At 40.6% G+C, this 13,974-nt stretch overlaps 1 protein-coding gene across 3 annotated transcripts; it reads left to right on the top strand.

Annotated features, from left to right (window-relative positions):
* Positions 1-2,091: 2,091 nt before the first annotated feature.
* prelp (proline/arginine-rich end leucine-rich repeat protein) lies at positions 2,092-10,561 on the top strand. 3 transcript variants are annotated; one of them, XM_061687965.1, is made up of 7 exons: positions 2,092-2,183; positions 7,029-7,446; positions 7,536-7,721; positions 7,798-7,955; positions 8,819-9,015; positions 9,720-9,795; positions 9,915-10,561. In XM_061687965.1, the coding sequence occupies exons 2-7, from the start codon at positions 7,033-7,035 to the stop codon at positions 10,003-10,005; spliced, it is 1,122 nt and encodes a 373-aa protein (XP_061543949.1). In that variant the 5' UTR covers positions 2,092-2,183; positions 7,029-7,032; the 3' UTR covers positions 10,006-10,561. The 3 variants fall into 3 exon arrangements, with proteins under 3 accessions (XP_061543949.1, XP_061543948.1, XP_061543950.1); XM_061687964.1 differs by having other exon boundaries at positions 2,092-2,187; XM_061687966.1 differs by having other exon boundaries at positions 2,092-2,187; positions 9,749-9,795; positions 9,915-10,005.
* Positions 10,562-13,974: the final 3,413 nt, after the last annotated feature.

Raw genomic sequence — 13,974 nt, 5'->3', positions numbered from 1 at the left:
TGACAGAAGAGACCGTTGTTAGATAGCTATTTGATTATTATAAACATCATTCTGGACCATAGCCTGAACCTGCCCCGCTCTACATCTGTTTGGAAAACAGCTGCTTCACTACGTAATAGAGAGCAAAACGCTTTTAATGTTTCCTGCAGTAAAAGCAAGTCTGAGCCCCCAATAATGATACCTCCTCTAGAATCAACAGGTAGAGGCTCAGTGAAAACATTTCGCTCTTTTGTTGTGTCCATCTGCGTGGATTTGAGCATTGCAAGCCAGAAGACCATTCCACAAGTCATGTGACACAGTTTGCACATGCAGAGATAAACCACACAAATAGCCTTGTGTTTTCAACACCTCTAATGAAAGAATTCGGGCATCCCACTGCTATATGGATGCATTGTTAATAAAGAGCCAGAACAAGGGACACTGTACTAAGTTTTAGACCTCCTTGTGGTTTGATTTGGGGCATTCATAAGGGAAATCAACACTCGACAGAACTGTTTTTTCTTTGTATACATGAAGATGCCTTCCATTGGAGAGCAGGGGTGATCTTTTTTCCATACTTAACAGCGTTAAAACAAGAAACCAACTTTAACCGCAATGAGATGGTCACAACAAGTGAATGAATAGAAATGTTGTTTCATTTTTCCTTTTCTGGTTGAGGTCAGTCTTATCCAGATGTTTGGCCCAGCTGAGCTGTCACAATAAGCCTGGGGATCGAATTCATTTTTTCCAGGTCACCACAAGCCCTTCATCGGTTCTAAGGTTCAAGGGTTTGATTCGTGTGTCGTTTGCATGTTCTCCCTGTGCTGTGCGTTGTCCCTTTCATTTTCTTTGATGCGCTAAGAGATGACTAGATGATCACCCCAATGCGCGATTGACACACCTCGGAACATTCAGTCGATGGCATGGGAAATTGCCCGGCTCGGTGCGTGAACAGTGCCGCCTGCGATGCTTCTCTTCTCGGTACTCCGTCTGTTATCTCTCGAAATTCTGGACTCCTTCATAGCATAAAACACGTTACAGTTTGCTGTCTTGCGCAAGATTCTCGAGTTGTTGAGGGGGAATGTTACAGGAGTTAAGTGCTTTCTTCAGGTGGTCACGGAACTGCTTTTTAGGTCCGCCTTGAGGGTTGACTCCAGTTTCCAGTTTTCCAAAAAGAACAATCTTAGGCAGGCAGTTCCCTGTATCCAGTATCCGAATGACATGGCCTATCCAGCGCAGCAGTCGCCTGAGGATGATGGACTCCACAATGATACTAAGACATCGAAGAACGCAAGGTCGCTATGAATGCTTGGCCGCCCCAGGCTTCTAGACGCTAGTAGATAGCCGTGATATGGCCCAATAAGAGCCGAGCTGTTTTCCATATTTAAATTGGGGGAGATCAGGGATCCAATCAGAACAAAGCTTACTTATATGTCGCATATTAATATGCCGCCTGTTTCAACTGCCAGGTGTAAAATACCAACTAGAATAGCTTGAAAAAGGACATTCTGGGCATTTCGCACACAAATAATATTGCAAACCCGATTAAAGGACATCAAAGATTATGAAAAAAAAATAATGGAAGGGAACCTTTAACTTTGATGACAAATGATGGCTCTGTAGGTGATGGAAAGGTGAGTGTTTTGTGTGGATATACAGTACACCTCATGCATCACATTCATTGATATTCCTACTTTTCAAGTAGAACACAAATATTGAGACTGTATGAGTCGGGCACACTTAAGTTAGACGGAAAAGAAAAAAGCCATGGATGCAGTTTGCAGTTGGATGCTGCTAATGAAAACCACATGATGAGATGTGAGCGCCTTTACTGAAACAAGAAGGGAGCGAAAGAGGGGAGAGAGAGAGCGAGAGAGAGAGGCCGACGCAACCGTATCTGGGTGGCTCAGAACAAATATATAGTGTTCCATCTTTCCTACGTTTTTGCGTCCATGCAAATAGCAGGACGCTCTGAAGAGTAAAAGTCATGGGTCGTGAAGAAAGAGGCACTGTGACCTTGAGAGGGAAAAAAGCCAAACAACTCAAAGAGAGCGAGGGAGGGAGGGAGGGAAGGGAGGAGGGAGGCTGGACAGGGTGAGGGACAGAGAGGAAGAGAGGGAGTGGACGGCTAAGGAAGGAGGGTGAAAGGCAGAGAGAAGAAAAGACACAACTTGAGACTTGACAAAAGAGGGCAGGTACCAAAGGCAGGTAAGGGCTTTGTTTGTTTTTTTACAATGTCGGTTGGGTGTGAAAACAGAGGGTGTGTTGTGTTTATTGGCACGTGCACAGCAAAAGCCAGAGTGTTTCCATGGTGACGCTGTGCTGTGCCATACCTGCCACACTGTGGTACTCCAGGAGATCCTTGCTTTCCTCATGTGTTCCTTCCAAACTTTCCAAAATGGCCAAAATTGTTCCAAGGTGCACTTCGCCTGATGCTGACGTTTTTTTTTTTTGTTACATTTCTGGATCATTACACACAGCAAGTGTTGTTACAGAAAATTCCTTTTGGGTCAAAGGGTTTAAAAGAGAAAAATGAATATTTTGCAACAGGGAAAACCATTTTTAAACACACACACACACACGAAGGAGTTGTTGTGAACTATTAGAAAAGTGACCTGCTGAGCCTCTTTAGACAACACTTACGATTCAATATTTTCATCAGCTTTAGTACCATTCAGTATTGTTTACTGCTTAATAGACTGATTTAAGTGTTTAATCAATAAAGTACATCTAATCGAATCCAAAATCACTGCTCTCAATTGAGTTACTTTTGAATATTTTATTTACTGCACTGCTTTATTTTATCATGCAAGTTCGTCTCACTACACCCAGATGGAATGACAGATGCAGATGTTTTTGCACAGCAGCCCCACCCACATGAGAACATGCTTGGCAATCATGGACTCAGACTAATGCAGAGAGTGTGTTGGTGAGGAGGGCTTTGAAAGGGGGCACACGCTTCCACAGAATTCCTTGCCTACAAGCCAGGTTGTAAATGAGAGACATGAAAGCAGCCCAACTATGCTTTTTCTATGACATCACGCTGCGCAACATATGCTTACTTATACATGTACTTGTGCTTGTGTTGTTTAGTCACAAATGACTCAAGTATTCATTTGACCTCTTTAGCTGTGGTTATGTTTTTTAACACAGCAAGATGGCTATTATGTGGTTCTCGTTATCGTTTGATCTCCTGTTTCAACATGCTGGACACACTTATACTGATGGATTATAGGTACTTTATTGTTGTCCATCATGATACTGCTTGTTTTTAGGTTCCAAACATGCAGAGGGACTTGTCATTGTTAGATATTACTTTTTCTATCACCAGTGGCTATGCACACCCACTGACTCACCATCCAATAGAAGAAATATTTTGTCTTTCTACATACTGTGGTGCAACTAAAATACTACTACTAATGGTAGCATGGTGCAGTATTGGTTAGCATGTCTGCCTCACAGATTAGGTTCTGGTTTGAACCTTGGCTCTGGCCTTCCTGCGTAGAGTTTGCATGTTTTCCCCGTGCTGGCGTGGCTTTTCTCCAAGTATTCCCACACTCCCAAAAACATGCATGATGGGTTAATTGAAAATTAAATTAAATTAAATCGTCCATAGCTCTGAATGTGAACGTGTACGGCTGTTCTGTATGTGCCCTGCGATTGGCTCGTGACCAGTCCAGGGTGTACCCCACCTGCATAATAACAATGCTGTAATCCAGTGATTCTCAACCAGGTGTGCTGTGGGAAATTATACAATTTTATGTAATTGCTCCAAAAAAATATTTATTTACATGAAATAATGTATCTTTGTTCATCTATTTATGTCAGTGAGGCATAGTGACAGACAGAACAAATAAATGCTCTTCTATTAGATGGCAGGAAGTACATACAGTAATTAATGTATCCACTTTTTGTGACATTTTTGTTTGTTGGTGTGCCGGGAGATTTTTTAATTGTAAAATATGTGCCATGGCTCCGTAAAGGTTGGAAATCACTGCTGTAATCCATCCATCCATTTGTAGTACCGCTTATCCTCACTAGGGTCGCGGGCGTGCTGGAACCTATCCCAGCTGACTCTGGGCAAGAGGTGGGGTACACCCTGAACTGGTCGCCAGCCAATCATAGGGCACATATAAACAAACAACCACCCACGCTCACATTTTCACCTATGAGCAATTTAGAGTCTTCAATGAACGTACCACGCATGTTTTTGGGATGTGAGAGGAAACCGGAGTACCCGGAGAAAACCCACACTGGCACGGGGCGAACATGCAAAATCCACACAGGCGAGGCCGGGATTTGAACCCCATTTCTCAGAACTGTGAGGCAGATGTGCTGACCAGTCGCACACCGTGCCGCCCATGCTGTAATCCATCCATCCATATTATACTATATATAGTATTTGTTCTCATTAAGGACAAGGGTGACTGAAGCCTATTCAAGATGACTCTGGGTGGGAGGAGCGGTAATCCCTGAACTGGTCTCAAGTCAATTGCAGGGATAATAATAATAATAATAATAGTATTTTAAATATAATAAAACATTATTATTGAAAACAGTCATACATAAATGACTTGGTATAGTTAACTGTGTACCCAACTCAGTGTACACCATAAGAATCAAAGGTTTGGACTCAGTTGCTATTGAAGGAGAAGGCATCTCCAAACCTTTGACTTGTCCTGCATCTCTGAAAGCATCAATCACAGCTGATCATTATTGACTTTGGAAAGGCAAGTGTTTTGATTCATGACATTGTGCAGGTGAAGTTATTGTGGGGTCTGGTGGGTGTATGTTTTCTTTTTCAGGTTTGGTTTCAGTTTTACCAAAGTCCAATAAAACATCAGAGTTATGTTATTGGGTGGAACATTATCAAAAACAAGTAAAAGAATGTAAAACAAAAACACTTACAAGATATTAGGGATTTAATCATGGGACTATAGCTATCACATATGTTTTACACAATCTTCTGTTTTGAGAAGCCATCAGACATGACAACAGTCTCATAGAATTGAGGAAGCCGGGCAAGTTCTTTTGGTCTCTGGTGTGGAATGAGGGTCTGGAAGGCTCTGGATGAGTGAGAGGGAAAAGGAGGGGCAGTGCCAGGGATCATTGTCAGAGAAATGTTCTTATTTGTTTTTCCAGGCAGAACAAATGCTGTCTCGGCGGTTCCTGCACAGTGATTTATATGAGATGTTTACCTAATGAGTTAAAGACTTTCCTAACTGTACTAACAAACTGATTAGAATATACTGCTGTTTAGGCTGAGAGGTGCCCAGTTGTATTTTCTTCCACTTATAAGGTTTATAAGGTTTTCCCCCCTCAACTATTAATTTCCTGCTTGACAATGTGATGTTGTGAGGACAACCTTTCAACTCACGCACAAATGCCAAATAAACAACAACACATTATGTCAAAATTACCCAAAAAAGCACAACAAAACTGAAGGATGCAATGTTTTATTCCAAACAGATATAGTGAGAATTTTCAGCTCAATACTATATTAATTTAGTTTTTATTGATAGGCCTCAACATAAGACAGATGTGCACAATCAAACGAGATAAAATACGAAGATTATACTGCTCAGTTGTGGTTTCCACTATGGGAGCTATTAATTTAGCAATGAAGGTATTAATTTATTAATTTTGCAATATTATAGTTATAGTTTTCAGTATTTATTGTAATAAGTCAGTAATATTGTATTAAGGCATAAATCACTCACTGGAAGATAGGAAATGTTGAAATGCTTAGCTGCTTCGGCTCAGGAATGCTTCGCGCTGCATACAGTGGCGATTCCTCATCACTTCACTGTAAACTTCAGCTTTACAGATGCAATGTCTGCCCTGCAGGCGACGTTTGCTGTCTACTGATACACACGATAGTATCAGTCACAGTAATATTGATTACAACCACCGAGTGACACGAACTCTTTTTTTTTTTCCTTTGGAAAAAATGGGGAGCATCTATTTATTTGAGGTGTGGTATTACTGTAAATTATGCCTAGATCAAACTACAGGATTTTAGCACTGATACTGGCCTGATTAACTATCGTGGCTGATTTCCCAGATCAAACCCGACATATTTTTGTCGGGAATGACATCATTTATTGTACTGTGACATAATCTGCAACCAACAATTTGGCCCTACGATAGCCCGACAACGGCAAAATGAAAGTCTGGCATCTTTGATTTTTTTTGGGATATCTTCCGTGTAGTGCGGCATATCAAAGACAACAACGCACCTTGACGTCGACCAATAGGATTGTGTATTGTGACCGGCGCATCACCTCCCGTGCTTGCTGTTGTCAACATTTATTCACACGCACAAACCAATGTTCACTGAAGCTTTAGCGCGTTGTTAGTGCTAGCTCTAGCTTGCTAGGATACATAACGTTCCGTTGCCTGCTTGCGAGCCGTATTGTATTAAAAGTACCTCAGCATACCTCAAGCAATCCTTGAATAAACGTCTTCTCACGAACACCGGTGACAACCACCACACATTCTTCCTCATTTTGTTATTTTTTTTCCACCCACAGAATTCATTGGCGCGATGGTAACACATTTTCCGATTCCGTCTCTCTGGCAGTGTTTGATTTGACAAGATAAAGCCCAGTGATCGTAAAAGCCGGGATAAGGTATCGGAATACATGTCATATAGTGTTGAAACTGTTGGACATATATGGCAAGATTTTATGGCAGTAGTCTGACATTGTGCAATCGTTAAAGACCAAATTGGTCTTGTAGTCTGATCCAGGCATTAGTAGAGTGGATACCACAATTTGAGGAAATATGGACATTTCAGATCCATCCAATATCTTCTGATTCCAAGGTTTAAAAAATACATAAAATACAAAAACGATCTGATGAATGAAATTAAATTTAATGATGACATCGTTAGAAGAACACCAAGCCATCATTAAAAAACAGTCCCACAAACCAAAAACCCATGCACAGTAGATTAAAAAAAAAATCATAATAATAAATAAAATAAATCCTTGGTGGACATAATGAGAAAATACCAAACTTGAAACGTTTGTTGATATTTTGTTTAGGAGCATGAAGGCCCCCGCAGGACTCTTCTCTGCCTTGGTGCTGCTCCTTGTGATCGGAGCGGTACTCGCCCAGAGGCCTCGGCCAAGAAAGCCCACCAGGCGCCCGGCCACACCCAGGCAGCCCTCCGTCCCCCAGCCTGAGCCGCAGGAGCCAACCGACATCCCCCCGCTCATCATCGGCCCGCCTTCCCCTTACCCCGACTGCCCCAGGGAGTGTTCATGCTCTCCAAACTATCCCAACTCTCTCAACTGTGAGAACCGAAACATCCGTGTGATCCCTGTCATCCCGTCCAGAACGCACTATCTGTACCTTCAAAACAACTACATCTCAGAGGTGACGGCAGAACCTTTCATAAATGCCACGGACGTCCATTGGATCAACCTGGCGAACAATCGCATCCATAGAATAGACAAACAGGTAGGACAGCCTCCTTAGTAGGTGCAGTATGATGCATGTTGTGAAATGCCTGGAACATCTAAGCTGTTCTATTAATATCCCTTGTGTAGGTGTTCCAGAGGATACCTGCTCTGTTGTACCTCTATGTTCAACGTAACCAGCTCAAAGAGGTGCCCTCCGGCCTCCCAGCAAGCCTGGAACAGCTCCGGCTCAGTAAGAATCGCATTTCCAAAATACCTGCAGGCGCCCTCAGTAAGATGGGGAACCTGACCCTACTTGACCTCTACCACAACCAGGTGAAAGTCTAGTTTGATGCACGATGTGTTCTCTGTGCACCTTGCATCAATATGGTCCTGATATCTTCCTTCCCAGCTGAGTGACAGTGACCTGGGCAGGAACACGTTCAAGGATTTGTCCAACCTGATGCAACTTAATTTGGCCCACAATGTGCTAAAAAAGATGCCGGCTGGCGTCCCTAACAGCCTCATACAGCTGTTCCTCGACAAAAACCGCATTGAAGACATCCCCAAGTAAGTCTAGAAAGTCCACACAGTGAACACAAAAACGTGTTAAGTCACTGGACGCAAGGTTTTTGTATTAAATACAGTAAGTGAGGTCACTGCTGAAGTAGTCATGCATTTCCATTCTTACCCGTCTGTTTTTATCAATTGCAATTCACAATTGAAATCAAATTCTAGTGGAAATTCTGACATACTTCCCCCCTGTAAATTATGGTACTATTATGGTCCTTTTCCTTGTCACTTGTTGCAAGAGAGAGTTCACAGGGCTCAGAACTTGGCATATATGAATCAAAACCCACTAGGATCTTACAGTGATAGATCTTGCAGTAACTGGAATTTTTGTTGTTGTTTTTTTTAAATTAAAATGTAATGCAATTTAATTACTACTCTGAATCAGATGCAATACCAGAATCAGAATCATCTTTACTTGCCAAGTATGTTAAAACACACATTGAATTTGTCTCTGATCCACTCTAGTACTAAAGAAAAAAAAGCTACTATAACAAAATATACTTTTAGGATATGAACACAAATGTACAAAGTACAAAGAAAAACGTACAATATAAAGAAGGGAAAATCTCATGACGAGGTGGTGCAAAAATTCTGCTTTACAAATCTAATAATATTCAGTTTGTCAGAGAGCTTTAGATTAATATCAACAATGTTAATGATTTTGAATGGTAGTGATAGAGCATTGCACTACGTTGTACTGAGATCTGTTTCTAAAATGTTGCTGTTTAGCTGTATGACAAGGATGCTTCATTTATTTATTTATTTATTTACGTGGCGCAGGTATACTGAACGTTGAGGCCGGTGAGTGTGTTTGAATACTAATTGGGTGGGAGTTCTCATAAAGGGATTCTCATATTCAGAGACTACTTCCAAGGCTTTTCTCACCTGGCCTTCGTGAGGCTCAACTACAACCATCTGCGTGACAAAGGCGTCCCCAGGGCCGTGTTCAACATCTCCAGCTTGCTGGACCTGCAACTCTCCCACAATCAGCTGGCCTCCATTCCTCTCTTCAGTTCTCACCTGGAGCACCTGCACCTCAATCACAACACCATCGAGAGTAAGTCGAAGGCAGCTCGGTGGAATGTGCTGAATATATATATATATATTTAATGGTGAACTTCAAGAAAAAAAATATTGAATATAAAATATTTAAACTTGAAAAAACCTAGGCAAGGTTACTCAAAACTAAAAAAGAATGTCATATCAGAATTACAGTATACAAAAAGGCACAGTCTCCTCACTTTTATTTTGAAGTGGTAGAAGTAAAAATGTAATGAGATTTTGTAATATGTTGTTTTTGTTTGGCTCTTTTGATCTTTTCCCCTAAGTCCAAAAATATGGTTTGCTGTTACTGTTTTAAAATGAAAATATTTGCCCCTTTTAGCCCCAATAATACCCAATTACAACCTGTGATAAATATAATAGTATAACATTTGGACATACAGTAACTACAGGGTTGGTTAAAGTTGAAATATGTTATTATGGTTGCTCTTTCATTTGAACCAAACTGTTTAGACTAAACTAGACATAAGACATAAACTAAAGCTGAGGTCAGCTACGTTTAACAGCCTGTCACAGTTCCCAAAGAAGTAATGAACCTTTAGTAATGTCAGCAATTCACCTGTGCCACACCTTATTTCTCTTTCTATGTTTATATCCCACATGTATGTACATGTGGAAATTACTTAAGATTTGATTTCTACAATGATGAAACCATAGACGGGGTTGTTTGCAAATCAATGTTGTGCTTCTTGCCAACAGATATCAATGGCACCCTAATCTGCCCACAGAGCCTGCAGGCCGACATGAGTGACGCTCGCCAGATTCCCCGACTAAGGTGAGTCCAGTGACGTAGGCATCCAAAACAGGAAGTGAAAAAGAAGACTTACAATATAGTGTCAGGGAGCAAGACGCCGCAGAACAACATGTTAAGAAGTCACGTTTGTGCTGCTGCAGGTACCTGCGTTTGGATGGAAATCAACTCAGCCCCCCCATACCGTTGGATGTCATCATGTGCTTCAGACACCTCCAATCCATTGTTATTTAGGGGAACTCTGCCTTGAAGCAAGGAATTGTGCGCTCACACACCCACGCTCTTACACCATGTGCTCAGTGAGGCCACAGGCCTGTGCACTCTGCGAAACTGTCTCTGGGTGATACTACAATGACTTGGAAGTTTCCGAAGTTTCACTGATTTCACAGGTAGCACAACTATGTCAACATGAAGAGTGGCTAAATGCTATTGTAATACATTTTATTGTTTATAGAAATGTATCAGTACGTATCTTGTTGTTATTGTTTAATGAAAATTCCGAAGATGAATGTTTGAAAACCCTGAAAATGCAGGCATATTGACAGACACACACTACACATTTGCAGTTAGTATGTCCACAAGTAGAACGGAAGAACTTTAACTACTATGTAGTTAAAAGTGTCCCAAAATGTGCCTGCAATTTTCACTTTATTCCAAGTACAATGTCATTGTATTCCTTTTTTTCCCCTGTATAGAGATGCTTTGAACAAATAATAATTAAGTGAAGAAACAATGTCTTGTATCATCTTTTTCTTTCTTTTTTAGATTTATTGATAGATGCATTTCAGGCTTGCAGATTGCGAGTGTGTGTGGGGGAAAAAACATTTTCATTTAAGGAATTCTTTTGGTAACTCTCTTACAACATTGGTAATAAAACAGGAACTCATTGAAAATGCATGCACGATTTATTTATTTTTTTGTTAAAATAACAAGAAGGTGCAAGTACAATTTACACGACAAACTGCCTTGTTTTCTCTGTGGCAGTGAAAGTGAGTCTTTGCAAAACAGGTATGACAGGGCAGGAAGCGCAGCGTGGGAAATGATGACTTCACCTGCGGCACAACAAAAGTGTAGCTACAATTACGGCTAATGGTTAACAACAATAACTTAACACTACTGTTTACGTGAGCCAAAAAAAAATAAAAAAATGAAAGTGATTGTTGGGTCATTTGAATGGTGACGACGTGTTAGACTCTAAATTGCCCGTAGGTGTGAATGTGAGTCCGAATGGTTGCTTGTTTCTATGTGCCCTCCGACCAGTTCAGGGTGTACCCCGGCTCTCGCCCGAAGATAGCTGGGATAGGCTCCAGCACACCCGTGACTCTAGTGAGTGAACGACGTGTTAATAAAGGCTTAGTGTTCTTTTTAAATAATTGTTAATCCCTAAAAGTTTAAAGATTCATTGGAAATGTTGATTGAAGAGGTGCTAATGCTCACATATGGACCTCTGAATCTTCCTTTTGTCATGGTCCTCAAGGCATCACCCACTCAAGCCAAACCAAAGCAAATACATCTGTCAACCTTCTCAGCAATTACATGAGCAACGTTCATTTCAGAGCACATTGTCAGGGAATTTAGGAGGAACGATAATTGCGTAGCCAAAAAAAAAGAATCTGGTACAATTTTATATTAATAACGTACAAAAGGTGGTCGACTGGTTAGCACATCTGCCTCACAGTTCTGAGGACCGGGGTTCAAATCCCAGCCGTCGCCTGTGTGGAGTTTGCATGTTCTCCCTGTGCCTGTGTGGGTTTTCTCCAGGCACTCCGGTTTCCTCCCACATCCCAAAAACATGCATGGCAGGTTAATTGACTCTAAATTGTCCATAGGTGTGAATGGTTGTTTGTTTATATGTGCCAGTCAATCACAGGGCACATATAGACAAACAATCATGCTCACAATGAAAATCATGTTTCTGCTCATTTTAGTTTTTTATTATGTTTTTTTTTTGGGGGGATCTCGATTTTTTTCAGTTGTTTATTATTAGTTGTTGGTTTGTTTTTTCAGCAACAGTATTTTTTTCATATAAAAATAAATATCCGACCACGACTAAAACCTTTTCCTATGGATGGTAAGTTGACTAAATATAAATATTTTAGGGACTGAATGGATTATATCCACTGTTTAAATTTCCAATTAGGAGGGCTATCTTTTGGTTGACATCATTCAAAATCAATAAGGTTTATTTTGTGCTTTACTAAAGACACCATTACTGAAGTTGTGAAAATCCAGAGATCCAGAGCTCCATCCAGAGATGACAACACACTGATTTAATGTTATTGGCAATCTTTGGTCAGACATACAAAATCAATAACTTTGATACTTCAACATAGAACACATATCCCTTAAGCTCTGGTTGAAGTGATAGACAAACTCTTTCAAATATTGGACATACAGTATCTAGAAAAGTAAAATTTTTTATTTTTTTTTGGAAGGCTTATTGTAAAGCTTAATCCTGTCTTTTTTGCTTTTCCTTACCAGTGGAGGGATGCGTCACTGTGGTTAAACTTTCCATCAAAGTAGCCACTCTCCAAAATTAACCCCATTGTTTGTTAGTCTAAAAGACTACATAAACATCTCACGTTATTGGAAGAGACTTGACACTAATAACAATAATCTATTTATAAATGAAGGGTGGTTATACTTAATCACACTCCAAATTCATTCAAACGTGCCATGTTCTATTTTTAGACTGAAACAATTACACTTGGCTTTAGACACCCTAGAGACTATTGCTCAAACGATATAGTTACGTAATAACATAAATCAAATGTCTTTTGCCTGGAGCACCACAACAAGAAACCTCCTTTTAGCATCGGAGCATTTGTCACAAAATTTCCTTTAACTCCCACACCACATGAATACCAAGGAAAGACCTATTTAGTCACTCAACACCCACACCGTTATCCAACATAGGTTCTTTTCCCGTTGATGCAAAAAGATGCAGAAAAACGAGTCCATGTCACATTGAAGATGGATTAGTATAACTCTCCAGCCAGTCCACAATGCTGCTGCACGTGTCCTGACAGGAACAGGGAACTGATATTTACGACAAGGAAGAATAAATAGTGATGATCTGGATACAATATTGATAACTTTTGTCTGGTCATGATCTTACATAAACCCAGATGTAGCATGCTAAATAAACAGTTGGACAAATGGGCACAAATACACAGCAATATGACTGTCCTGGAGGTTTTCAACCATAAAAATAAAAAGTAATCCTCCAAATATTTACTTGAGTAAGAGTAAGAAAGTACTCAAAAAAATACTCAACAGTAATTCGTGAGTAACTTCTGATTAAAAACAAAAAATCAGAGCATGAACGTCAAATAAAATGCATCCATCTCTCCATTTTCTTCCGTTTATCCGAAGTCGGGTTGTGGGGGCATTAGTTTTAGCAGAGAAGCCCAGACTCTTCCGAGGGGAGTCTGAGGCGTTCCCAGGCCAGCTGGGAGACAGTCTCTCCAGCGTGTCTTGGGTCGTCCCCGGGGTCTCCTCCCGGTGGGACGTGCCCGGAACACCTCACCAGGGAGGCGTCAAATAAAATAAAAAATATATATAATATATGGGAGTTTACACACACTTTAAACATTTACATTTTTAACTGCTGCCACCATTTAAAATTTGAACTGCCCAAAAAAAATCAACAACACATGCATTAGGCCCTACAGAAAGAAACAAAGCATATTGACAAACAACCGTTCACACTCAAATTCACACCTGCACAACTTAAGACTGTTGAATGAACTAAACATGTATAGTAGTGGGAGGAAGCCAAGAGTACCGGAGAAAGTTATCCTACTTAGTGTACAGAAATGTCACGTACAATTGGAAGGTGCAAGTGGAAAAAAATAGTGTGCCCCTGGTTAACCTACCACTGTGCTAACTTGTCTGAATAGTAAGGACAAAAAACATATTAGTACATAGACCTCAAACTGGATATTAAGGATATTGAATAAATGCTCAAAGGGCTTTTGATGCTGGTCCTAAATAGGGCCAAAGCCTCCCTGGATTGTGAAACACATTCTCTTCATTATTGCTTTAAAGTCATTTCCCCAAGCTGGAGATTTATAGTCTCCTCATCGAGGAGAAATAGAGACTCCTTTGTGAGCAATATATGTATATCAGAATGAGAATCAGAATCATCTTTATTTGCCAAGTATGTCCAAATAACGCACAATGAATTTGTCTCCGGTAGTT

The sequence above is a fragment of the Phycodurus eques genome, chromosome 10, assembly GCF_024500275.1.
Source record: "Phycodurus eques isolate BA_2022a chromosome 10, UOR_Pequ_1.1, whole genome shotgun sequence".
Taxonomy (NCBI): Eukaryota; Metazoa; Chordata; class Actinopteri; order Syngnathiformes; family Syngnathidae; genus Phycodurus; species Phycodurus eques.
The sequence above is the reverse complement of the archived record's forward strand: the minus strand, read 5'-3'. Positions and strand labels throughout refer to the sequence as shown.